This window comes from Symphalangus syndactylus, chromosome 20 (assembly GCF_028878055.3).
Source record: "Symphalangus syndactylus isolate Jambi chromosome 20, NHGRI_mSymSyn1-v2.1_pri, whole genome shotgun sequence".
NCBI classification, from domain to species: domain Eukaryota; kingdom Metazoa; phylum Chordata; class Mammalia; order Primates; family Hylobatidae; genus Symphalangus; species Symphalangus syndactylus.
The window spans coordinates 28995311-29021547 of record NC_072442.2 but is presented as its reverse complement, the minus strand read 5'-3'; the positions used below and the strand labels follow the sequence as shown (position 1 = coordinate 29021547).

The window sequence follows — 26237 nt, the reverse complement described above, 5'->3', positions numbered from 1 at the left end:
GGGAAAGAGATAAGAAAAAGACATTCTCAATAAAGGTAATATGAGAGCCTCCCAGCTATGTCTTGGAAACTCCAGAAACACTGCTTTCAACCTAGCCTAGCACAAAATGGTCCTACTCCAGCATACGCTGACGTTAAGAATAGGTAGGGAAATGAGGTCCCTTTGGGATGCACATCTGCTCCTAATCATTTGATGCAGAGGAGGGGGAGGGCTGACCTGTGGTTGTGGTAACCATGCCGCCCACTGCCTGCCCACTCTCCATCAGCTCCTGCACAGAGTCCAGACTACGCTGCCGGTGCTCCTCGATATTCTTCACCTAAAGACAGAGATGCAGGCAACTTTAGCTCCTGGGAAAAGAGTGGCTTGTCCTGGACAACTGGATGACAGATCTCCATGTTTCAAGTAGTTACACTTACTATCTGGACCTCCACTGCATGGAATAGCTTGAACCATATCTCCCAGGATAGAGGACATACTTATCTCATTCTCTTGCCCCAGTCTACCCAAATTCTCCAACCCAACTGAGTTACATGCACACTTTGCCAGGCCCGCAGGTCTCGAGCCAGAGAAACAATGAGCAAGGTTCAAATTTAATCATGTCATGGGCAAAATATCTCATTAAAAAAAAAATGACGTTCCCACCCATTTTGGTATTTGTTCCATTTGTGTTCTTGCTGTTTTCTATCTTCAGATAGATAACCACTCTGACAATGTTGCCGTAGGGGAAGGGAACTGAATTATTTTTATTCACTCTGCCAAGCTGAAGTCAGAGTGAATAACATTGAGTGAGATGTGAAGACCACAGCAGATGGTGGATCTGACAAGTCTCAAAAAAAAAATAGGAAAGGCCAGATCAAAGTCCCTTGTACCTAAGCCAAAGACGTTCCACTCTAATGCTAGTATCGCAGCCTGAGGGGGGCGGGGGGAAAGAGTTCACCCACAAAAGAAGGCATGCCTAAAAGCAGCAGAGGCGCAAAAAATGCCAGAAAGATCCTGACAGCTCATCCATTCTACTTCTGCATGGGTAGTTAACACCTGTGCTTACCTCCTAAGACTACTGATAAAGAGCACTGCTTGCCTGAATGAACCACAGCTCTTATATATCCGCACGACTTCTTATATTACCAACAACCAGTCCCTGACACGGCTTGACATCTGATCTAAATGCTCATTACTTCTTATTACACTTAAGGTTGCCTGGATTAAGCCCTAAGGTCCTTGATATAAGAAGCATCAGCCAAGGAAGTGCAAAGAGGGATCAGTTTTATCCCCACTAAGTAGAATTGCAAATGGATTTATCACTGTGGTCCTTACCAGATACAGCTAGATCCTGTAATTCATATGGGGGGTGTACCATGCCCAGTACAATGTGGGCACTTAACACCTGTTAAATAAGTAATAATGCACAATACTGACTAGGCATATCTCATAATCAATAGACTCTCCAATAATTCTGATGGTATTATATCTTAGAAGTTACAGGGTAAAATATAACCTGGTTCAGTTTTACCAAGAAGCTGAAAAGAAAATTAACAACCATGCAATGCAAAGACAGGCTCCTTCCCTTGTTTCTGCCAACTGCTCACAATCTCACCATCTAACAAAAACATTATCTTGGCTGGGTGGGGTGGCTCACGCCTGTTATCCCAGCACTTTGGGAGGCTGAGGCAGGCGGATCATGAGGTCAGGAGCGCGAGACCAGCCTGGCCAACATGGTGAAACCTTGTCTCTACTAAAAATACAAAAATTAGCTGGGCATGGTGGGGTACGCCTGTAATCCCAGCTACTCAGGAGGCTGAGGCAGGAGAATGGCTTGAACCCAGCAGGCAGAGGTTGCAGTGAGCTGAGTTCGCACCACTGCACTCCAGCCTGAGCTACAGAGCAAGACTCCGTCTCAAAAAACAAACAAACAAAAACAAACAAAACCACATTATCTTGCCACACACTTAGACCTCCCCAGACATACTGACTTAAAAAAAAAAATGAGTATTTTCCACCTGAATAAAGCTTTATATTTTCAAAGCACCTTATCATGTGATCCTTTCAACAATCTTGTGAGGGTGAAGTATCAATTCCATTTCACAATTAAAGGTGACTTGTCCAAGAGCTCATGGCTACTATAATGGGAAAGCTATCATTAGAACTCACATAACCTGACTCCTAGGCAGTCTTTCATTCAACCTCACTGCCTTGCTGAAATAACCAATCAGTCACTTTCATGAGAGGACAGAGAAAGGGCAGATAGTGAACTTACTGAAAATTCTCAGAGTCACTGCCTGTTTTCTTGGCTGCCTGCTGATTAGTGTGAACATTAATAGGGATCAGCAATCTTAAAGAGTAAAACAGTTCCAGTCCATTTTATGCTAGTTCTGAGAAATGAGTTTCTTTTGCAATGAAATAGAACACCATGAGGAGAAAAAAAAAAGCATTACATGCTTCCAGACCAGAGACTGCCCACATTCAAGGTGTTATTAGCCTCATTATTCTGCTAAGCTAGTAACAGCAGGTTACTGTCAAGAATCTTCCAGCCATTAGAAAGTCTATGGAAAACCAGAAATATAATGGGCCTTCACAAACCCACTGACTAACCTCTAACCAGAGCTGTCGGCCATCCTGCTCTGTGGGGCTGCTTTCAGTGGTGGCAAAGTACTGCATGCCATCCAAGAGGCAAGTCCAGGATGTCTTTTGCTTCAATGTATCACCATACCAGGCTGGATGGTGCTGGCACTGCAGCAGTTGGGCTTTGGCAGCTGACACAATGACACAGCCTTCTGTCTCTGCTCCACGAAGAACCATCTATGCCAGAGATAGAAGCAGAGTTAAGCTACCAAGGAAGATGAGGTTATTGTATCAACCACTGCAGCTAGGTCTAATTCTGGCTTACCGAGTAAATTTTACTGGCTTTTAGACATAGAAGTGATTATCTATGATACCTATGAGAAGGACAAATTTTTTGGAGCTCTATTCACCCATTCATATTTAGAGGTGGGGGAAGGGGAACAATATGATCATGATCTAGCCTGATGTTGAGGTAACTTGTAAAGAGAAGGTACCTGACAGTTGACCAGTTCAATAAGGCAGTTTCGGTTGTATATGTCATCCGTCTGGCAGGCAGCAATGCCACACAACTGGTCACTCATGCCTGACTCCTCTTCTGTGAACACTACAAACCTGTCTGTCTCTTCAATTAGCTTCTGCAACATGTAAGCACCTGGCAGAGAAATAGGAAGCAGGGAAAGGTCACAGTCTCAAAGGGAAAGACTTTTCCCTTTCCAGAGCCAAACTGATCTTCCCTCAATTTATCTGGCTAGGTAAGGGCTTAGAATACATCCTCCCAAACCTAGAACTTTAGCCCAGCCCATCCCTTGACCCATGAAGGCAAAACAAGGGTTATTTCATTTTCCCTTCAATTTTAATAAAAGTAACAGATTTCCAGGCCGGGCGCGGTGGCTCAGGCTTGTAATCCCAGCACTTTGGGAGGCTGAGGCGGGCGGATCACGAGGTCAGGAGATCGAGACCACAGTGAAACCTCGTCTCTACTAAAAATACAAAAAATTAGCCGGGTGTGGTGGCGGGCACCTGTAGTCCCAGCTACTCGGCGAGGCTGAGGCAGGAGAATGGCGTGAACCCGGGAGGCGGAGCTTGCAGTGAGCCGAGATCACGCCACTGCACTCCAGCCTGGGCGACAGAGCAAGACTCTGTCTCCAAAAAAAAAAAAAAAAAAAAAAAAAGAGTAACTCTCATGAGATTGCTATGAAAGTTTAATGGGGCCAGGCGCGGTGGCTCACACCCGTAATCCCAGCACTTTGGGAGGCTGAAGTGGGCAGATCACGAGGTCCGGATATTGAGACCATTCTGGCCAACATGGTGATACTCCATCTCTACTAAAAATACAAAAATTAGCCAGGTGTGGTGGCATGCACCTGTAATCCCGGCTACTTGGGAGGCTGAGGTAGAAGAATAGCTTGAATCCAGGAGACGGAGGTTGCAGTGAGCTGAGATCGCGCCACTGCACTCCAGCCTGGTGACAGAGCAAGACTCTGTCTAAAAAAAAAAAAAAAAAAAAAAAAAAAAGAAAATTTTATGGAATAATACATAAAAATACTCTCTTAGCTCTATGCTGAAATTCCCAAATATCCATCTTTAGCCCTAAGCTTTTAGACCCTAATTTCCAGCTGTTTGTTAGACATTATGTTGATAGCCTACTAGTGACACAAATTCAGCATGCCCAAATGTGAACTCAACAACCCTACACCTCCCAAACCTGTTTAGTCCCAGGCTCTATTTCTGATATTACTGTTACCATCATGCCAGTCATGGGGCTCAAAATCTAGTCGTTATAATTTTCTCCCTTTAACTCCTCCTTCCAACCAGTGGTCAGTTCTCCCATACGCACAATAATGTTTCCATCCATCTTATCTCCATTCCCACTGCCTCTACCTAGTTCTAGCCCTCAATGCTTTTTTTTTTTCCTTGAGATGGAGTTTCACTCTTGCTGCCCAGGCTGGAGTGCAATGGCGCAGTCTCGGCTCACTGCAACCTCCGCCCCCGGGTTCAAGCAATTCTACCGTCTCAGCCTCCCGAGTAGCTGGGATTACAGGCACACATCACCACACCCGGCTAATTTTTGTATTTTTAGTAGAGACAGGGTTTCACCATGGTGGCCAGGCTGGTCTCAAGCTCCTGACCTCGTGACCCATCCGCCTCGGCCTCCCAAAGTGCTGGTATTACAGGCGTGAGCCACCGTGCCTGGCCCCAGCCCTCAATGCTTCTTACTGAGACACCATAATAGTTTCCTAATTTGTCTCCCCACCTCCAGTTTCTTCCTCTCCAATCCTCCTACACGCTACTGCCAGATCTGTCTTCATAAAAGTAAAACAATGACACACCCATATTCAAAAACATTCAGTAGTTCACCACTGCCTACTGTACAAGGACCAAAAACTCCTTAGCCCTATATGAAAGGTCTGTGATGATCTACCCCAGCTTTCCTTTCCAGTCCTTTCTCTCACTCCTCTCCTTTAGTTACTCTCTCTGCCAACTAAGAGAGACTGTTTACTCTCTGTGATACTGTGAAATATATATTTGGTCTTCCCTGCTTCCTGGCATATAAAATCTAAAATCATTAGTGCCTCCTAAGTGATGTCTTTTTGTGTGCTGAGTTGACTAGTTGCTGGCAGCCCCTAAGTAGCTTCCGGATGGTAGCTGGTCACTGGAAAGACCCAGGCAGGATTAGAGGGTTATAACTTTCAGCCGCCCCCCACCCCTCCTCCCCACCCACACACACTTCCTGGGAAAAGAGGGGCTGAAGGCTAAGTTAATCACCAATGGCCAATGGTTTAATCAATCATGCCTACATAATGAAGTCTCCATTAAAAACCCAAAAGGACAGGGTTTGGAGAGCTTCTGGATAGCTGAACACATAGAGGTTCCTGGGGCGTAGCATGCCTGCCTGGGGAGGGCATAGAAGCTTCCCACCACTTCCCATACCTCGCACTATGCATCTCTTCATCCGTATCCTTTGTAATACCCTTTAGAGTAAACCAGTAAACATGTTTCCTTCGGTCCTGTGAGCTGCTCTAGCAAATTAATTGAACCTAAGGAGGGGGTTGTGGGAACCCGTTTATAGCCAGTTGGTGACAAGCACAGATAAAGTAACCTGGAGCCTGTGACTGGCATATGAAGGAGAGGGGCGGGCTTAGAGACTGAGTCGTCAGCCTTTGGAATCTGATGCTGTCCCCGGGTAGATAGTGTGAGAATTGAACTGAATTAGAGGACACCCAACTGGTGTCCACTGCAGAATTAATTGCTTGCTTATTGGTTGGGAAAAATTCCCACACACTTGGTCACAGAAGTCTTCTGTGTCAATTGTTTTCGAGTGAGGGAATAGAAAAAACACTTTCGAGTTTGGGTTTTTCCACTCAAGACTCTCCTTTGAACACACTAAGCTTTCAAACTCCACTCCTACTCAGATTATTCCCTCTGCATTGATTGCCCTTCTACCCCATTTCTACATGTTCAAACCATATTAGGCTTTCAAGGCCTGGCTCAAATGCTACTTCCTCAATAAACCCTCCCCTGATGGTATTCCCCCCTTCACTCCTGTCAGCAATAACTCTTTTTTTTTTTTTTTGAGACAGAGTCTTGCTCTGTCGCCCAGGATGGAGTGCAGTGGTGCGATCTCGGCTCACTGCAAGTTCTGCCTCCCGGGTTCACGCCATTCTCCTGCCTCAGCCTCCCAAGTAGCTGGGACTACAGGCACCCACCACCATGCCCGGCTAATTTTTTTATATTTTTAGTAGAGATGGGGTTTCACCATGTTAGCCAGGATAGTCTCGATCTCCTGACCTTGTGACCCGCCCACCTCAGCCTCCCAAAGTGCTGGGATTACAGGCGTGAGCCACCGCACCCAGCCCCATATTCTTTTTTTTTTTTGAGATGGAGTCCTGCTCTATCACCTCCACCTCCTGGGTTCAAGCGATTCTTGTGCCTTAGCCTCCCAAGTAGCTGGGATTACAGGTACGTGCCACCATGCCTGGCTAATTTTTTTTGTATTATTTTTAGTAGAGATGGGGTTTTGCCATGTTGGCCAGGCTGGTCTTGAACTCCTGACCTCAAGTTAACCACCCACCTCAGCCTCCCAAAGTGCTGGAATTACAGGAGTGAGCCACTGCGCCCATCCAACTCCCATTTTCTTTTATTTCTGTCTTATGGTATTTACCACTTTGCTTCTTTCCCTTACTCATCTTGTTTTGGCTCCAACACTCCCCTTCTGATCCTCTTCTGGCCATAGGACCAGACCATTTAATGCCCCAACATCACTGTTCCTTAATATGTAAGACTTAGGTGGGCTAAGAAGGAAAAATAATAGTTTCACTTCTTTACCTAGATAGAAGCACCATGACTCAGTCCTTTTCAAACTCCTGTCCAAGCCCATATCCATGTTCTAAACCCAAACCCATAAAGTCTCATCTCCCAGAGCTTACCTCCTGATGATCCCTTATCAGGTCGTCCACTGAAGCTGGGAGTGTTAACACGAGGTGGGGCTGAGGCACTAGTTGGGACACCCCGCTTTGGCTTTTTGGCTGGCATCTGTGGATCAATCTTTAACCCCTTCAGGGCCTCAGTAGAGAGATTACGTTTGAGTACAGCTGCCTTTTTGTAGCCATCATATAACCCAAAGGCAATGTCTCGATTGGTAGTTGTCCAGGAAATCCGTAAATCTACTAAGTGCAGCTGATGTGTATGAAAGGTAGGATCCCCATCACGAGTAGAGAGCTCCTAAGAAACAGGAAAAGGACTTCAGGGTAGCATGGAAATTGCCCCCAATGCCACAAAGGCAGTGATAAGAGAAAAGTTTGTTGAATAAGAAACCTGTTGGCTAGATGCCATGGCTCATGCCCATAATTCCAGCACTTTAGGAGGCCGAAGTGGGCAAATCACGAGATCAGGAGTTTGGGACCAGCCTGGCCAACCTGGTGAAACCCCATCTCTACTAAAAATACAAAAAATTAGCTGGGTGTGGTGGCTGGTACTGGTAATCCCAGCTACTCAGGAGGCTGAGGCAGGAGAATCGCTTGAACCTGGGAGGCGGAGGTTGCAGTGAGCCAAGATCACACCACTGCACTCCAGCCCAGGAGACAGCAAGAGACACGGTCTCAAAAAAAAAAAAAAAAAAAAAAAAAAAGAAATTCGCTGGGCGTGGTGGGGAGACAGACCCTGGAGAAAGAAAAACTAAGTGGTCTTGGTTTTTATATTACATTCGAACAATACCTACCGTATTTTATTCGTTATCAAAAAATGTGTTTAGAGTTCCTCTAAACTTTTTTTTTTTAAGAAATGCAGTCTATTTTGCCCAGACTGGTCTTGAACTCCTGGCTTCAAGCAATCTTCCTGCCTTAGTCTCCCAAGTAGCTGGAACTACAGGCACAAGCCACTGTGCCTGGCCCCACTTTGTTTTTTAAATATATTTATTTATTTTTATTTATTTATTTGAGACAGAATCTGGCTCTGTCTCTCAGGCTGAAGTGCAGTGGTGTGATTTTTTTTTTTTTTTTTTTTTGAGAGAGTCTCACTCCATCACCTACACTGGAGTGCAGTGGCATGATCTTGGCTAAGTGCAACCTCCGCCTCCCAGGCTCAAGTGATTCTCATGCTTCAGTCTCCAAGTACCTGGGATTACAGGTATGTGCTACCACACCTGGCTAATTTATCTATTATTCATTTATTTATTTATTTATTTATTTTTTGGAAACAGTCTCACTTGTCACCCAGGCTGAAGTGCAGTGGTGTGATCTCAGCTGGCTGCAACCTCCACTTCCCGGGTTCAAGCGATTCTCCTGCCTCAGCCTCCCGAGTAGCTGGGATTACAGGCACCTGCCACCACGCCCAGCAAATTTTTTTATTTTTTAGTAGAGATGGAGTTTCACCATATTGGCCAGGCTGGTCTCAAACTCCTGACCTCAAATGATCTGCCCACCTTGGCATCCCAAAGTGCTGGGATTACAGGCGTGAGCCACTGCACCTGGCCTAATTTTTGTATTTTTAGTAGAGACAGGGTTTCACCATGTTGGCCAGTCTGGTCTCAAACTCCTGACCTCAAGTGATCCATCTGCCTCAGCCTCCCAAAGTGTAGGGATCACAGGTGTGAGCCACTGCACCCAGCCTCAATGGTGCAATCCTGGCTCACTACAACTGCTGCCTCTTGGGCTCAAGCCATCCTCCTACCTCAGCCTCCTGAATAGCTAGGACTACAGGTGCATGCCACCATGCCTGGTTAATTTTTTTGTATTTTTTGTAGAAACCGGGTTTCACCATGTTGCCCAGGCTGGTCTGGAACTCTTGAGCTCAAGGGATCCACCCACCCTGGCCTCCCAGAGTGCTGGGATTACAGGCATAAGCCATCACACTTTGCCTATTTATTTGTGAGATGGGGTTTCACTCTGTCACCCAGGCTGGAGAGCAGTGGCGTGGTCATGGCTCACTGCAGGCTCGATTTCCCAGACTCCAGCCATCTTCCCCAGCCTCCCGAGTAACTGGGACCACAGGCACATGCCACCACACCCAGATAACTTTTTGTATTTTTGGTAGAGACAGGGTTTCCTCATGCTGCCCAGGCTGGTCTCAAACTCCTGAGCTCAAGCAATCCACCTGCTTCAGCCTCCCAAAGTGTTGGGATTACAGGCATGAGCCACCTGAGCCCAGCCCCCACTGTATTTTTTTGTTTTTTTTATTTTGGAGACAGCATCTTGCTCTGTCACCCAGCTTGGAGTGCAGTGGTGCGACCTCGGCTCTCTGCAACCTCCACCTCCCGGGTTCAAGAGATTCTCCTGCCTCAGCCTCCCAAGTAGCTGGGGCTACGGGCATGTGCCAGCATTCCCAACTAATTCTTTTGTATTTTTAGTAGAGACGGTGTTTCACCATGTTGGTCAGGCTGGTCTCGAACTCCTGACTTCAAATGATCCATCCGCCTTGGCCTCCCAAAGTGCTGGGATTACAGGCATGAGCCACCGCACCCAGCCCTCCCTCAGTTTATTTTAAATGACTTGAGAATTTCAACTTGAAATCCTTCCCTAATTGGGGGAAAAGTCAGTACCAATTTTTTTTTCAGTGTTAGGAAAAAATTTTACTCTATTTCTTAAAGAATAAGATACTATTTTTAGGAGAGAAAGAAAAAGTATTTTCAAAAAGAAGGATGCTGATACAGCTAAACCAAGTGAGTTTGTCATAAAGTAATGACATACACGCTTGGAATATACGAGAAACCTTACCAGGGACTTAACCTGCAACCTACTCCTATGGACTTTTGTGTTCCCCCCAAATTCATATGTTGAAGTCCTAACCCCCAATGTAATGGTATGTGGAGATGGGCCTTTGGAAGGTAATGACATGAGGTCACGAGGGTGGGGCACTCATGACAGAATTAGTGCTTTTACAATAAGCGAAACCAGAGCACTCATGCACACTCGTGCTCTCTCTCCCTCTCTGCCATGTGAGGACAGAGACAAGGCAGCCATCTGCAAGCCAGGAAGACAGCCCTCACCAGAACCCAACCAGGCAGGCACCCTGATCTTGGACTTCCCAGTATCCAAAACTGATAAATAAATTTTTATTGTGTAAGCCTCCCAGTCTCTGGTATTTTGTTATGGCAGCCCAAGTAGGCTGAGATACCTACTAATATAAACAAGGTAATAAAGAAAGTGTGTCAGGGAGTACCTCCTCAGCCGTGCGATTGCTATGCCTTTGGTAGGTGAGGGAGGACAAGCTCAGCAGGTGGGTCTTTGTTACCAAGGGATCAAGACAGTGATCAGCATTCTCTTCAGTGGGTGAGGCCATCAGGTGAACGGTCACCTGACTTAGGTCACTCACCATCTGGGTAACACTCCAATCAGAGATAAGGCGCCGCATCACTGTGCCTGCTGAGAAAAAGAGGCACACAGAGACCATGCTGACCAGTTCAGAGGATAGTGTAAGACAGAGATGGAGGAGGGGAATGGAACTGAGAAGGGAAAAACAAGGAACAGGATAGGAGAAATGAAAGGAGTCTTTCATTTTACCTTGAGGTATAAGCCGCTGAGTCCCCCGAGTGAAGACATGGCCCTGACTGCACTCAATCTGGATGCCCCGTTGCTGGGCAAAGGAGGCCCAATAATGTACCTGGCAACAAGACAGCATAACATTAACAAAGGATGGCATGAGAGGAATGATTAAGGGACTCATTATGAGAAACAAGAAAACTAGAAGCAGAATAAAGTGAAGATGTCAGCAGGGACATCAGTGCCTTACCTGCAGCTGGGGAAAGAGGGCTGTATAGGAAAGTTGCTTGTAGTGCTGACCAAGTTTCTTCTTGCTGGGTTTCAGGTTATTGAAGAGCTTTCCCCTGCAGATAGGCCTTGTGACACTTGTCCAAGTTGCCCAGAAGTTTTGCATCCAGCGCAGGGTACTACTATATAGCAGAATTCGGGGCTGCGATATTGCTGCAAAGAGAAGGACAGACATTTCCTAGTTATGGATGAAACACAGAGGTAAAGCTAAATCCTTCCCTTGCTGCAGGTTGTAGAGGTTTAAAAATCCAAAATCCAAACAGCACCTATCCTCACATTCAGCATCCCCAACTCCCTCTTCTTTCAAGGATCTAAGCTCTCTGCTTTCCCCTACTGCTGTGGTCTAAATGTTTGCATCTCCCCAAAATTCATGCTGAAATACTAACCCCTAAGGTAATGATGCTAAGAGGTGGGTCTCTGGGCGGTCAATGGATCATGAGGGTGGACCCTTCGTGAATAGGATTAGTGCCCTTTCAAAAGTGGTCCAAGGGAGCTCACTGACTCCTTCCACCATATTAGGACACAGCACAAAGGCACCATCTATGAGGAATGGGCCCTCACTGACACTGAATCTATCAGCTCTTTGATCTTCGACTTTCAAGCCTCCAGAACTGTGAGAGATAAATGTTTGTTGTTTATAAGCTACCAAACTTGTGGTATTATTGTTATAGCAGCCAAAAAGGACTAAGACACCAACCCTTTTCCCCGCCAAAAAAAAAAGGTCTTAACCTAGATTCTCCCTTGCCCTTCTCCCCTCCCCTCCCCAGAGGGTCAAGCTAAAGTCCCCAGCATCCATGCCCGTCCTCCCAGCCCTTCCTCCCCACTGCCCCAGGCCCAAGCCTCACTTCCACTGTGCCGAGTCAGATCCATCTTGATGGAGAGATTGAGGTTCTCCGAGCGAAAGGCCCGGTAGGAGTCATGAAGCTGGCCCAACGGCACCTCAGGCAGAAACTCTGGGGCCCGAAGAGTGACACTATGGTGATCATGGGGGTTCCCATGGCACAGCCACTGCAGGTCCAGTGTCATGCAGAGGTCAGGCAGGTGAAGGAAGCAGCAGTCGTCATACCTGCCTCACAATGGAGCCCCAGCCCTCAGTGCCCTGGTCACTCACTTCCCCTTGGCTCTTCCCCCTCCCTCCAACCTGAGCCCCTCACCCCATGGAGGACCCTCCCTTCACTCCACTCACTTAGAGGCTGTTCTCACGTTGATATCCAAGTCACCCTTGAATACAAACTGACCAGGTTTCCAATGAAAAGACAGGTGGCTCCACTCCCAGTGCATATTTTCAGTTGTGTTGTATGGATCCTATGACCACCCCCGAGAACTTGGTGAGATACAGGTAAGAAAACCATCCTCATCTCCCAAATCAGCACCTTTCTCTCTTCCCACATGTGCTATACAGACCTCAACCATACCATCCTGATAGGATAAAAGTATCAAGACACCCCTCACCTCAGTGGCCAGCTGGTGCAGGTTCGCCTGTTCAATGTCCATGTGCCAGTCTCCATGGAACAGAAGACGGCTCTTGTCCCACCAGGGCAAAGGTGGGCTGGGGTCAGCTGAGGGCTTGGTCAAGAGGTCCACACACTGGCCAATCAGTGTCCAGGCTGGATCCCAGCATGGGCCCCATACCACTGTGTACTGGAATATTTCCGCTGGGGTAGAGGAACAAAGGCCATAACTTGTTCACAACATTAGCCCTCTCTTCCTTCTTCACTCCAGAAGGGTCTCAGCTCACCTCCCATTTCACCCATCACAAATGTCCCTCAGCCAAACCAACTGCCCCATCTCTACTCACAGTGGAAGTCATGGTAGAATTTGAGTGGGGGCATGTTCCTCTCCACTGCCACGTTACCCCACGGAAGCCCCAAGTGCAAGTCCTGATGCCGACGGGAGCAAGGCTGACCACTCTGCTCGGTGCTCACAAGTCGACCCATTAGCCGCCAGTCACGGATCTCAAAGAGGTACCGTGGATAGTCTCTGATCCGAACTGTTACCAGAGGAAGGGTACACACTGGCTACTCAGGGGCAGTCTGAGCACTCTCGGGCCTGTCTTTTTTCTCACCACTATTTTACCCATCTATATTTACAAAGTCAATTGAGAGAACAAGGGCAGGCAGTTGACAGCAAGCTGAAAAATACAGTGACCCTGGTGCAGAAGGTTAAGGGCATAGCACTGAGATCCAAGAGACACAATAACCTTAAAGATGACTGTGTTAGCTTTCCCTTTATGTTAGCCAAGCAATTTCAGGGTGAAATTCAGGAACAAAGAAAGCAAAGGGAAGCCCACCCATTCCACTCCACCCAACCAAAATGGCACAGTTCCCAGTATAACCTAGTTCCTCTGAAATCACTCAGAGAGCTCCCTAGAGCTCAGAGGGCATACACAGGGTCTGCAAATAAAGGAAGCACTACTTACCCAGAAAGGTCTTGACATTGCACTTGAGCATTCGACACCACTGAATGACAAGATCTAATCCCTCAGGGGGAAAAGGGCTGCCTGGATCAAGCTCTTGAACCTGTTCTATCACATGCTTAGGACCATGGAAGGAGGCATCTGCCAGAGCTACCAGTTCTAGCCCTGCTAAGCTCCAAGTGAGCAGTGCCCGGCGCATGGGTGTGTTGCCATAGAGACGACGGGAACGCTGGATGTAGATTTCAATGTTTTTGCGTTCCAAAGAGGCATAGAGCTCCTCAATTTTGCGGGCAGGCAATAACTCCCCATGCTGCTTCCGAAGGGCGGCCACTTTGGCATCCAGTAGCTGTAGTCTTTTGGCACTCTCCTTACTTTCATCCTTCATCAGCTCATAGTTATCATGAAGTTTCACCTCAAAAATATCATCCAAGAAAACCCATGAGAAGTGCTGAACCTTTAAGAGTAGATCAGGTGGGAGCGGGACAGGGCTTGGAGAGGCCCAAGCAGGAGACCCTCGATGCAGTCCCTTCAGCCACTTCTGAACTCCCACAGCCTCATCTAGAGTTCGAGAAAAGTCATACTGATAAGGAAACTCCACAGAGACTGAGCCGAAGGAGAGGAGCCAAACACGGTTCCGGAGGGTCTGCAGCGCAGGGAAGGGGTTCCGGTGGAGGATCATCTCTTCTAGCTCAGGTAGCAGCTGCACTTCCACCTCCTTGAAGTTGAAGATACTATTGCCATCAAAGCCAGCAGCCAGCTCTGGACAGTATGCCTGCAGGGAACCTCCATGCCGGCTCAGTGACACACTCTCTGCAGCCAGGGTAATGAACTTGTCCTCAGCTACAAAAGCCGTGAGCTTGGCTGTGCTCACCTCCAGGGTTAGGTTTAGCAGCCGCTTTGGGGGTAATGGCTCAGGGGCACGGCCTTCTAGTTCAGAAGTAGTTCCTGAAGTCTCTAGTGCAAGGGATGGTACAGTCTCAGGAAACACAGTGGCTCTTAGTAGGTCTCGGCACTGTAGAGTGGCCAGGACATGCTGGTACAGGTACATGTGATCTGGGGGGCTCCAAAGTAAGGTCAACCCTGCACCACACTGAACCTTTAGGGAGCAGAAGAAAAGGATCTGTCAATTACCATGTCGCAAAACAGTAGAGATGGCAAGGATTATGATACATGCATACTTGGCTCAAGAACCGTCTCCACCCAGAAGTTGTTCCTGAGTAATCACATTAATTACTGCCTTGCTTTGTTCCTGCTAGCACTAATGTGCTGAGCTGACAGTTGATAGTGTCTGACATTTAAGAGCACTTACACTTTTTAAGTTCTCCTCAACTGGATTCTAAATTGTCTGAAAATAGGGGCCATGTGTCTTAATTCTTTGGTATCTACCATGGTATACTCAGTATAGACAGCAGGTACTCAATAAATCATCTGGCTTCATGTTCCTGCTTATGAGTTACCTTTCTATCAGCAACTACAGTCTAGTAACCACTGCAACAGTCAACTTGAAAATGTTTCATGAATTGATTGCATCAATTTAATTCTCAAAATATAGCATAATGAAGTACTGAGCACACAAGTCAATACGGCAGCTGACTTACATAAAAGTATGCCTCAAGGAGAGAGTAGTGTCTTTGTCAGCTTCTGAATAGCTAAGTGGACAGAGAAAAGTAAAATTCCAGGACAGAAAATTCTCAAGTTCTAGTCTCTAAAAAGGAAACTCTTCAGTTTCCAAAGGAAGGTGAAGTCTGACAAAGAGGAACTAACTCCCCACCCTCCTCCTAAGAGGGTCCCATGTCCATCTGTTACCCTGAGGATAAAGATACTGGAAAGCCTCTCAAAACCTGCCAGTGCCTCTGTCTTCTGACTCCTTCCAGTCTTTTAATGGGCCGAGGGCTTCAGCAAAATAACACCAGATCATTATTTTTAAAAAGCCCCTTATTTTTCAGAGATTCATTGTGAAATATTTATAGTTGAAATTATATATGTCTGATACGTACTTACCTACTTCAAAATAATCCCAGAGCCTGAGGCAGGGGAAATTGGTGAGAGTATAACTAAAAGAAGTTGGCCATGAATTGGTAATTACTGAATCTTGGTATACAAAAGCTTATATATTCTCTCTAGTTTTGTATGTATTTTAAATTCCACAAAAAGTTAAAACATACGAGCTAGAAAAAATAAAGAAGATCAGGTGTCATATTTCTCATGAAACCAGTTTCACAACATGAGTTAAAAAGAGAGGCTGGGCGTGGTGGCTCACACCTGTAATCCCAGCACTTTGGGAGGCCAAGATAGCAGGACTGCTTGAGCCCAGTAGTTTAAGACCAGTCTGGGCAACATGTGACACTCTGTTTTGGGAAAAGACAAGAAAAAAAAAAAGACAGAGAAAGGCTCTAAGCTGAGGAAAAAACCAGCCTGGCCCCACCTTTCCACAGGAACATTACCTCCAGAGAGCGGATGCTGCTGTGATAGGTGACGGAGATCATGGAAAGGCTGAGCACTGGCATAGGGATGTCAGGGGCCTTGCAACAGGGTTGCATCTTCTCCGTGACTGATTTCACCAGCGCTAACACAAGTCCTTGAATCCCCACAGTGGAGGTCTCTGCACTGCCCAGGATAGTGAGGGTGTCCAGTCGTACCTCTGAAGCACCTAACAACCAGAAACCATGTCAGCTTTGGTTCCCAGCTCTCAAAGGGCAACAATAGTCCTCACTCGCCTTTCTCACTTATTCCCTTAATTATCTTTATTCCTCATGCCTCCCTAAGTTCATTCCTTAGGTTTTAAGGAAACTTTCCCTTTCCCATCTTAACCTAACTAGATTCGGCAGAGCCAAAGTTGTTCCTTAACTCCTACAAATTGCACAGAGACATACCATTTACTCTCTAGAACTAAACACACAAGGAAATAAAAAGCTATGTGGATCTCTCTTGACTAGATCAAGGCTTTTTCTTATATGCCTTGCTTAGTACTTGCCTTTCATAAGCCCTTAAGAAATATCAAGAAGCCTAATGTTTATGCAAGACTTTCAAGCATCTCGTGCCTCTAATTTAGAAAAATTCCAGATATTCAGCTTCATTAAATGAGGAGCAGACTAAACCAACATAATCTGCTTAGTTTACACACTACACACTTCAGTATGTTTATTTACTTACTTTATTTTATTTTTTGGAGACAGAGTCTCGCTCTTTTGCCCAGGCTGGAGTGCAGTGGCACCATCTCAGCTCATTGCAAACTCTGCCTCTAGGGTTGAAGTGATTCTCCTGCCTCAGTCTCCCAAGTAGCACACTTCAGTACAGACTCCTTGTCCCACTTACCAACCAAGGCAGAAAGGGTAAACAAGTTCATGTCTTCGACCTTCAAGTCCACCTTCCACAGTAATGACACAGATTCCCCAAATGAAGAGTGCCTAGAGACAGCTGACTTCCCAGATTGTAGACCCATCAGGGATAAGATACGAGACAGACATTGGGCACAGGTATCTGATGCTTCCACCTGAAGTCCTCGAATGGTACAATCAAGAAAGAGGGTATCTGACTGGGTGCTGGACAGGCCCAGAGGCTGGTTATAGCTACCCTAGAGAAGAAGCAGACGGATCCCATTAGAAGTATGCCGGTGCACGGTTTTATAATGCCCTAATGCACTTCCTGCTGCCCACAGGATGCTCAGTGCTCTGATGCATGACAGGATGAGGAAAGCTGTGCAGGCCCCTATTCACCAAAGCCCTCACCTACCTGTAGTGTGAAGGAGTCCAGAACAAGTGCCTCACCCCAAACATGCATATTGGGTGGGTGTGGCGCCCGCTGAATGTGAGAGTCACTGCCCACACGCCAGCAGAGGTGGTCCACAGTTAGGACGCCCCGCTGATGGATGCTTTGTGGCCTGAGGTGCTGGTAATCTGAACAAAGGTGAGAAAGAGGGATTGCATGAAGCCACTGTGGCCATCAATTGGGCCTAGCCCACTAATGGACAGATTCTTGTTCCTTTTCCATCTGAGAGCCTTACCCAGAGAGATAGAATTGAATCCCAAGGCAAAAGGCGGTGTATCTCCAAGTTGAATGGAAATGTTGACATTGGAGATGGAGGTGCTAAAGATGATGGGAGCCAGGATTTGGGGGAAGGTTCTGCATGGAACAAGACATCATTGTTTGGTAAGAAAAGAACTGCAGCTTCCTATCATGGAACAGTTTCTGAAGCTCTCACAATCAGAGTGAGAATTTAGTTTTATTGTGATTCTTAGGACGAGATACACCTAGAAGATAAAAGGCTGAACTCATCAGTTTATTGCTACTCTTAACGGTAATCTGCAGGAACCCCAGAAAGATATTAGATTGACTCATATAAAATCGTCATTTTCATAGGCCAAATGCAATGAACACCAGCAATACTATACGATTGAACCTAAAATAACCAAGAAGCATCACTTCTAAACCATAACCTTAAGTTCTCTGTGCAGCACAATAGAAGCACTACACAAAGACATGACTGCCACCTTACAATCTAAGGCAGGCAAGACAAAGACATTCCTTATCATTTAAGTTCAGTTCAACAAACATTTATTTTGTATAAAACACTACACTGAGCACCGAGGACATAAAAACAAAGAGGACAGCATTCTGCTATCAAGGAGTCTAGTCTAATGGGAAAGATATATAAAATAGGATTGCTGTTGAGACTCAGATTTGAGGAGGTCAAACAACCAAATACATATTTAACACAGGATGCCAATTTGGACCAAAAGAATCCCAAAGAATCCAACTGACAAGAAGGTGGCTGAAAAATATCAGAATGACCTTTTTTTCCTTTGCTTCAGAACAGGTGAAGTAGACCCTTGGGTTTCCAGTGCTAGCAGGTGCAGCCAGTGAGAGAATTCCTGGTGCCGGTAGTGAATGATGCAAGTGTTCAGAACTAGGGAGGCTGAGAGGTCAATGGTGGTCACCTGAAATAAGAAGACCAGAACTGTGGGCTTGGGTTTTATTTCACAAACTCAAAATGAAATAATGTAGCGGGAGAATAGAGAAAGGAACAATTCTTGGTACCACAATCATCACACCTGCACACTAGCCTTGAGGGAGTTGAGGCAGACAATGCGTTGGCGACTCTGGGACAACAACAACCCGTCTGTAAGAGGCCAGAGGACAGATCAGAGGAGAGCACTGGAAGGGCAAGAGGTAAAACTGGGAGAGGGTCAGAAGCCAGCAAAGGGATAAACAGACTGTCATCAAAACTTGTGAGCTGGGGCTATTTTCTCTCAGTATGTTCCCTCCTTCCGCTCCCCAGTTACACTGAGATTAGATTAAGGAGACCATATGGGGCATGAGCAAAGAGAGTATCTAGTCCTCCCATTCTCGCTCAGTACCAGTACCCCGACCCATGAACCTTCCAGCAAGAGTTCAGTGCTCATCTGTGCCATATCAGAGTTTGCTGTGAAGCTTCGAAGGGGCAGCTGATCCTCATCACGGTGGTACAGGAACTGCAGCAGCTTCAGAGTCCAAGTCAAGTGCCTGGACCGAGATAGATTCTGGCTCAGGAAGATGTGGAATGCCATTCCTACTTCTTTTACTTTTATTTTTTAAAAGTAATTATTTTTTGGCCAGGCGCAGTGGCTCATGCTTGTAATCCCGGCACTTTGGGAGGCCGAGGCAGGGGGATCACGAGGTCAGGAGATCGAGACCATCCTGGCCAACACAGTGAAACCCCACCTCTACTAAAATACAAAAAATTAGCCGGGCGTGGTGGCACGTGCCTATAGTCCCAGCTATTCGGGAGGCTGAGGCAGGAGAATCGCTTGAACCTGGGAGGCAGAGGTTGTGGTGAGCCAAGATTGCACCACTGCACTCCAGCCTGGGCAACAGAGTGAGACTCCGTCTCAAAAATAATAATTTTTTTTTAATTCTTCCCACACTACATGGATGCAACCATTTCTACTTCCTTTCTCTGCATAGACAAGCTCAGCAACTACTAGGCTGGTTACAGAGATACCAACATACAGCTCCCACTATCACTCTCCCATCTTGTGTGTCAGGAGAAACCTCACCTCTTTTGACTATTCATGGACAATACCACGCTTGTGTTCTCCATCTTAACCTTGACCTGGTCTGGCAGGTGCTGGAGGAGGAACAGGCCAGGCAGAGTTGGCTCAACCAAGTTTTCTGTCACCTCTGAAAATATGAATGAATAACATAAGAACCATCAATTCTTAACACTCCCAATTCTCCCAAAATGCCCTGGCCTCTATGGTCAAATCCTCCCACATAAAGTAGGCTAAGCACATGCCTAAGCTGGATGGACCACAAGGCGAATGCCCCAGAGATCCAGGCACCTGCAGTACTTCTTTCTCCAGTCTCTAAAAACCTAAAGAGTACAAGAACCAGGTTGGTAAATGAAAAGAATGTGGACCTTAGGGCCAAATAATTTAAACCTCATTTTTACTACTGACTGCCTGTATGACTTCAGTCAAGTTACCTAGCTAACCTTCCTAGGCTTCAGTTTCCTTATTTGTGAAATGCTGAGGATTTAGTGAGAGAATATACAGTCATCCCTTGGTATCCTTGGAGCTTTGGTTCCAGGACCCCCTGCAGATACCAAAGTCCGCACATACTCAAGTCCAGCAGTTGTCCCCGTGGGAACTCATGTATACAAAAAGTCAGCCCTCCATTTTGGTGAGTTTCATATCCTGCAAATATTGCATTTTCCATCCACATTTGGTTGTGGATGTGGAACACACAGATACGGAGAGCCAACTGTATTTATTGAAAAAAATCCACATATAAGTGGATCCGCACAGCTCAAACCTGTGTTGTTCAATGGTCAACTGTATATAAAACACATAGTACAAGGCCAGGCACGGTGGCTCACGCCTGTAATCCCAGCACTTTGGGAGGCCAAGGCTGGTGGATCACGAGGTCAGGAGATCGAGACCATCCTGGCTAACATGGTGAAATCTCGTTTCTACTAAAAAATACAAAAATTAGCCAGGCGTGGTGGCGGACGCCTGTAATCCCAGCTACTCAGGAGGCTGAGGCACGAGAATCGCTTGAACCCAGAAGGTAGAGGTAGCAGTAAGCCAAGATCACGCCATTGCACTCCAGCCTGGGTGACAGAGCAAGACTCCGTCTTCTAAAAAAAAAAAAAAAAAAAAAGAAAAAAAAAACCCGCAGTACAGGTCTAACTCATGACAGGTGCCCACTCAATGTTAGTTTTGCCACTCAGCACAAGCAAATGCCCTATTTCCTCTAACTATCCTTAGAGTCAAAGTCCATGGTGACTACTGAATCACATCTAAATAAGCAGTGAGACTACTATTTTTTCTACTTCCAAAACAATCCCTGAGAACGAGGCAGCCAAGAAGCTCAATCATTGGGGCTTTACCTGAACAGGGGACAGGCTTAGGTGCTAGGCTTGGGCCCTGGCACAGCAGTTGGCTCTGGAAGAGGCCCTCATGCAGTTCAGCATGGAGTGTCCACACATCCACAGTGATAGCCGTGAGATGCCGACTGCTAATGCCCACCTTTAGACACAGGTCCAGGGCCAGTGAGAGCTCCACCAGGCAGGTGTCCTCCTGTGGGGATGATAAGCCTCTAAGGTGTATGTAAGAAAGTTTGAAAATTTTCGGTCAAAATGTGGTGATATGGAACACTGGGTACTGACTTGAGGGAACCCCCAAGGTCACAGAACCTAGGATGTAAGCCCTAAGCTCCTTCACACTTTATGCCCAGGAGGAAATGAAGCATCTGAATGATCATGGCATACTTACCAGCTGACCACTCTTTAGAACTTTGCTGTTGATCTTACATAAGCTCACCTCACAGATTAGCCTGGGAAAGGAGAAAAATTAAGAGCACTTGGCCTTGCCGGGTGCGGTGGCTCACGCCTATAATCCCAGCACTTTGGGAAACCGAGGCGAGAGGATCACGAGGTCAGGAGATCAAGACCATCTTGACTAACACGGTGAAACCTCATCTCTACTAAGAATACAAAAAATTAGCCAGGCACGGTGGCAGGCACCTATAGTCCCAGCTACTCAGGAGGCTGAGGCAGGAGAATGGTGTGAACCCAGGAGGCGGAGCTTGCAGTGAGCCAAGATCGCGCCACTGCACTCCAGCCTGGGTGACAGAGCGAGACTCTGTCTCAAAAAAAAAAAAAAAAAAAAAGAGCACTTGGCCCCTTTCCTCAACATCTACCTCCAGTCAAGCTCTGTTAGCTAGAAGGGACAAGGCAAGTGGAAATGTCTAATCTTAGCATCTCCTCCAACTGCACAGAATGAGAACTTAACACCTTGATAAGGAGGCCCTGAAGCAACTCTGAGGCAAGAATAGGACGGCTAGATCCTCTGCTCCCCAGTGCTTACCTTTTCCCATCACTATCCACAAGAAATCTGCTTCTACTGATCTGAATATGCCATAAGGACTCAGAGGTATCCACCTTGAGAACCATGATGTTTATAGCATCTACATGAACGGAGAATAGCTGGAAGGAAGAAGCAAGGATGAACAATAATTAATGTTAAGGAACTGCCCTTCCTTTCCAGATGAAAAAGAGGGGCAGCTCTTAGCATTATGCCCTAAAAATAGTAGAAAAATCTACCCATAACTCCAAAGCCAACCATGCCAAAGTACAGTCTAGGATAGCGGGAGAAGTTGTCTCACTTGGCAGAAGATCTTCAATAAGGATGGGCTGAAGGACAGTTCCTTTTGATCCACCCCAGCGCTCTGGGAGAATGGGGCAGACAGGCCAGAAACTTTCTGTAGGTCCGTTCTGATACGCACTTCTCCAAAGCACAATGCCACATAGCGTCTGCCCAGAAGAGAAATCTCACTGCCACCAGGTCCATCCCTCCCATAGCAGTCTATTCCCCACCCTCACATTCACTTTCTCATCCTTCCTAGAAATATAGCTCAAATCACAGAGATTAGTTTCATAGCAGTTATCAGTATCTGTCTCACAAGATAATGGCACCCAGGCTAACAAGAAGACTTCAGCAACAACCTCCCTTCCTCCTTGGATTGTGATGCCTCTGTAGAAGAGTGTCACTCTGCAAACACCAACTCCAAAGTACTCCTCTAGGGGAGAAGTGAGAATATAGGGTACTCACGGAAGATCATGGCTAAGGAGTTTGCTGGAAATCCACAGGTTATCAATTTCCTAAAACAGTGAGGGAGAAAGCTGTGTGTGCTAGCTGCTAAATAAGCCACGAGCAGCTTGACAAGCCAGGAAAAGTTCTGGATTATTATAATTTCTCTTTCATAGGCATGTTGCCTTGAATCCTCTCTTAAATTAGAACAGTAAAATCTTCGATTTCCTGTTATCTTTCTTCTGTATCTTTGTTATGTGCCCTGGACACTCTGTGTCCTACAAACATTTTTAACTGAACAACTTGCAGCGTTCTCCAACTAGCTCTAAGATCATCTTGGCAAAGAAATGGCAAGGCTGGGATTAACTAGAAAAGCCACCAGGATTTCTTTTTTTAGAAAAAGGAAATTAAGAGTTTAAATTCAATTGGATCAACCCTACACACAATCCAGAGTTTCCCAGAACTCACCACTGTTTGCTGGTGTTGCTGAAACTTAAGACTGACATTCTGGATCCAAAAAAAGCGGAAGGAGCCAATCTTTAGCTCCGCCTGCAACTTCCGCTGACACCACTTGGTGGCCAACCGGACCACAAGCCACCTGCAGAAAAATTCCTGTTAATTCGTAGGACCTTTTTCCAATGATGGTTTCCCTCACCCCTTGCTGGTCTTACAACGCCTTGCAAAAGGTCATGTCCTGAAACTGGATCTGAGCAACTCTCCTTTCTCCCAAAGCACCAGTCTGTCATATACATTCAGCCACGCTGATCAAGATCCTAGCTCCCGACTGATCCCTCCACCCAGATGAAACCAGAAACTCCACCCTCTAAGTTGGAGACAAAAAAAAAAAAATCCCTCAAATTGTTAGGAATCCCAGAGGCAGAGAGAGAAGGCCCCAGCAAGAGTCAAAGCGGAGGCGGCTCTGTCAGATATGCCATCACACTCCCCAGAGGGGTCTCTCTGTCTCCTGCCCCCACCCTCCAGACAGGTATCCACGAGAAGGCACTTTGAGGTCAGACCCGGCAGCTCGAATGCTGTTCTCCCCAGACCGATGCTGCAGGTGCCCTTCGCGCTTGGCGAAGGAGACAGGCAGGGGCGGATGGAGGGGGAAAGGGAGGCCACTGAACCAGGCCCCTTCCTCACACTCCTATTCAGTTCCTGGCCTCAGCATTTCCTCAGACCCCGCCCGCTTCCTTAGTCTCCCCGACTCGCAGCCCATCCCCGGCAGCTCGGGCCGCGCGCCTCCTCACGATCCCTCCCCTCGCCGCGCGCCCCCTCCCTCCACCCTACCCATTCTGCCTCACGCGCCTCAGTAAGGCGTGCGCCCCCTCCTCAGTCTTTCTTCCTCCTCTCCGCCTCCTCCCTCCCTCCCTCCCTCCCTCCCTCCCTCCCTCCCGCCGCCGCCGCCGCCGCCGCCGCCGCCGCCGCCGCCGCGGCCGGAAACCCTCACCGGCCTAGAAAGAGGGCGCTAAGCGCAACTAGCAGCAAGACCAACAGCGCGGAGAAGAACAGAGGCATTTAGGTCCGGGTCCGGCCCGGCTTGGCCCCGGCCCCCGCCATGCCGGGCCCCGACGCCGGATCCGCGCAGCGCCGCCGCGGGCCGACCAGCCGCGCGCGCAAGAGCAACGCTGAGCGAGGACGCGTTGGTGCGCACGCGAGCCCCGCCTTCCGCAGCCCGCCAGCCAACCAACGGCCTCCCACCCCAGTCCCGCCCTGTCCCACGACCCGGCAGGGCCGACGGGCTGCGTGCGCGAGGAGCGGGCGTGGTTCCGGGAGGAGGGCGCGGGGGAGAGGACCAAGAGCTGAGACACGCCCCAGGCGCACCCCACAGTGCCCGGAACCGCGGGGCTCGGGGACCCGCGGGGGTCGGAGTCCGGGCCCACTCCCTGGCTGGCGGTGGACCTGGCTGACTCATTTCGGTCCGGGGAGCTCACTTTGAGGGAAGTTGGGGTCCGCCTAGCCACTTAGGCCTGGACTCAGGGTTCTGCGGAAGTTATACCCCTGGTCAGACGTGGTAGCACTCCCATCTTATTCAAGATCCTGTTTGAAAATTACTGAGGCAGAAACTAGGAGGTAATTAAAAGGCCTCAAAAGTCCCGCCTCATTCCATCCACAGAGGAAACTAATGAGGTTTTTTTTTTTTTCTTTGAGACAAGGACTCGCTACATTGCCCGGTCTGGTCTCGAACTCCTGCAGGCTCAAGGGATCCTCCTGCCTCAGCCTCCTGAGTAGCTTGGACTAAAGACGCGTGTCACGGTTCCTGGCCAATGAGTTTTTACTTCATTTACTGTTTGAACACTGTTCTGGTCAATCTACTTATGGCACGAACTGGGTCCTGATGGAGGAGAGGGGGAGATACTGCAGAAGTAGTGAATATTGTTCTTGCCCTTTAGCAAAAAAGTTTATCTGGGAAGCAAACATAATTACATAAAATGGACAATACATAGTCAGTTTTGCCTGCTTCCTTCTCTGTAGTTTATCTGGGAAACAAACATAATTACGTAAAATAGACAATACATAGTTTTGCCTGCTTCCTTCTCTGTAAAATAGTTTATCTGGGAAGCAAACATAATTACATAAAATAGACAATACATAGTTTTGCCTGCTTCCTTCTCTAAAATGAGAGAACAGGACAAAGGTCCCTCAGCGTTACTGTGCTGCTAAGGATCAGTATCTGAATGATGATCTACTGATACAGCACAAGCTAAGGAAATCCTGAGGGTTTCAAAATAAGTATTATGGAGTGGGTCATGTCTTTTTTCATACCCCTTTGCTCCCACGTCCTAATCTCCATATATATCCTTCAAGATTTTACTCAGAGCCTCTCTTTTTGGCTCCCTCAGATAAAACACCATTTCATCTTTCACCTGTGTGTTGCCCAAAGTTGCTTTCACTCCTCTGATTGTTTCCTCCCTTATCTATTCCTCTCTTCAGTGATTTCACATCTCCCCAAGAGCTCCAACGCTGTTTCAAGGTCATACTTACCTCTCCAGCACTGTATTTGCGTCATCTTCCTCGTCATCTGCAGCCTTCCCCCAGGGTATGTCCTCCGAATGCTCTGGGAAGGCCCAATTCACTGAAAACCTCTGTCCAAGGCAAGGAGGGGTGCCGTGCAACACATATCCCTACTCTGGTTCATCTTATCCAATCTGTTTGTTGAGCCAAGATTCCTGTCACTTCCTTCCTTCTCCCTTGACTGTTACCAGCCCTACTCCCAGCCATCTCATAGCCTAAAATGTTGATTTTATCATTTGTCTATTTCTTTCTGGAGAGATCTTAAGGGATCAACACAAGTGAAGTGGAATAAAGGCAGGGAGTCGGGGGTGGGGGGTGGTTGAGGCAACAGTGGAGCTCAACTAATTCATGGTCTCCATTTATTGAGACCACAAATCCTTGTAAAAGAGACCAAGTCTTTTAATGTCACGGGCCATGTTTGGCACAGAAATGGTGTCTCTAAATGTTCAACATTAACAAAACAAATAGAAAAAAAGAACAAAACCCAGAAGTTTCTAAAAATAAAAAAGCCTGCTAGTCACTGAAATTCCAGCAGATGGCAGCCATCTCCGTTCACCAATACCATGATTGAAAGCTACAGGAACAAATTTTCTGCAATTGACACGGGAACGGAGGAAATCAGGTAGGCAGAGGACAAAAGTATTTTCTATCTACCTTTTTAGAGAGAGATATATCTACGTTTGTCCAAAAAACAGGATTTATTTTCCAAAAGCTAAACACAATCGTAGTGCACTTAAAAAAACGAGTCAGAAACAGCTGGATTCCTATTCCAAAATGATTTATTAGTTTTAAGAATTCAGGCCGGGCGCGGTGGCTCACACCTGTTATCCCAGCACTTTGGGAGGCCAAGGTGGGCGGATCACACTAGGTCAGGAGTTCAAGACCAGCCTGGCCAATATGGTGAAACCCCATCTC

General features: G+C 47.1%; 1 protein-coding gene and 1 long non-coding RNA gene across 6 annotated transcripts in view; one reads left to right on the top strand and one right to left on the bottom strand.

Moving 5' to 3' along the window:
• BLTP2 (bridge-like lipid transfer protein family member 2) overlaps window positions 1-23970 on the bottom strand; it is a 30956-nt gene extending 6986 nt beyond the window's left edge. The window contains exons 1-27 of one of the 4 annotated variants that reach the window (XM_055258680.2): window positions 23758-23970; window positions 22779-22908; window positions 22332-22381; window positions 21886-22033; window positions 21588-21706; window positions 20994-21054; window positions 20609-20798; window positions 19275-19398; window positions 18617-18741; window positions 18291-18358; window positions 18031-18176; window positions 17243-17361; window positions 16972-17135; window positions 16555-16813; window positions 15684-15889; window positions 13243-14335; window positions 12622-12813; window positions 12276-12478; window positions 12010-12128; window positions 11669-11889; window positions 10786-10976; window positions 10557-10656; window positions 10216-10418; window positions 6987-7281; window positions 3054-3211; window positions 2590-2796; window positions 217-316 (exon numbers count right to left, since the gene is read on the bottom strand). In XM_055258680.2, the coding sequence (XP_055114655.2) occupies window positions 217-316; window positions 2590-2796; window positions 3054-3211; window positions 6987-7281; window positions 10216-10418; window positions 10557-10656; window positions 10786-10976; window positions 11669-11889; window positions 12010-12128; window positions 12276-12478; window positions 12622-12813; window positions 13243-14335; window positions 15684-15889; window positions 16555-16813; window positions 16972-17135; window positions 17243-17361; window positions 18031-18176; window positions 18291-18358; window positions 18617-18741; window positions 19275-19398; window positions 20609-20798; window positions 20994-21054; window positions 21588-21706; window positions 21886-22033; window positions 22332-22381; window positions 22779-22908; window positions 23758-23825 (5059 nt within the window). In that variant the 5' untranslated portion in view covers window positions 23826-23970. The other 3 variants (XM_055258681.2, XM_055258682.2, XM_055258684.2) reach the window with 3 other exon arrangements.
• A 118-nt stretch (window positions 23971-24088) lies between these two features.
• Window positions 24089-24749, top strand: LOC129470663 (uncharacterized). 2 transcript variants are annotated; one of them, XR_008653272.2, is made up of 2 exons: window positions 24089-24311; window positions 24464-24749. It is a non-coding gene; the product is annotated as an uncharacterized lncRNA (long non-coding RNA). The 2 variants fall into 2 exon arrangements; XR_008653271.2 differs by having other exon boundaries at window positions 24459-24749.
• Window positions 24750-26237: the final 1488 nt, after the last annotated feature.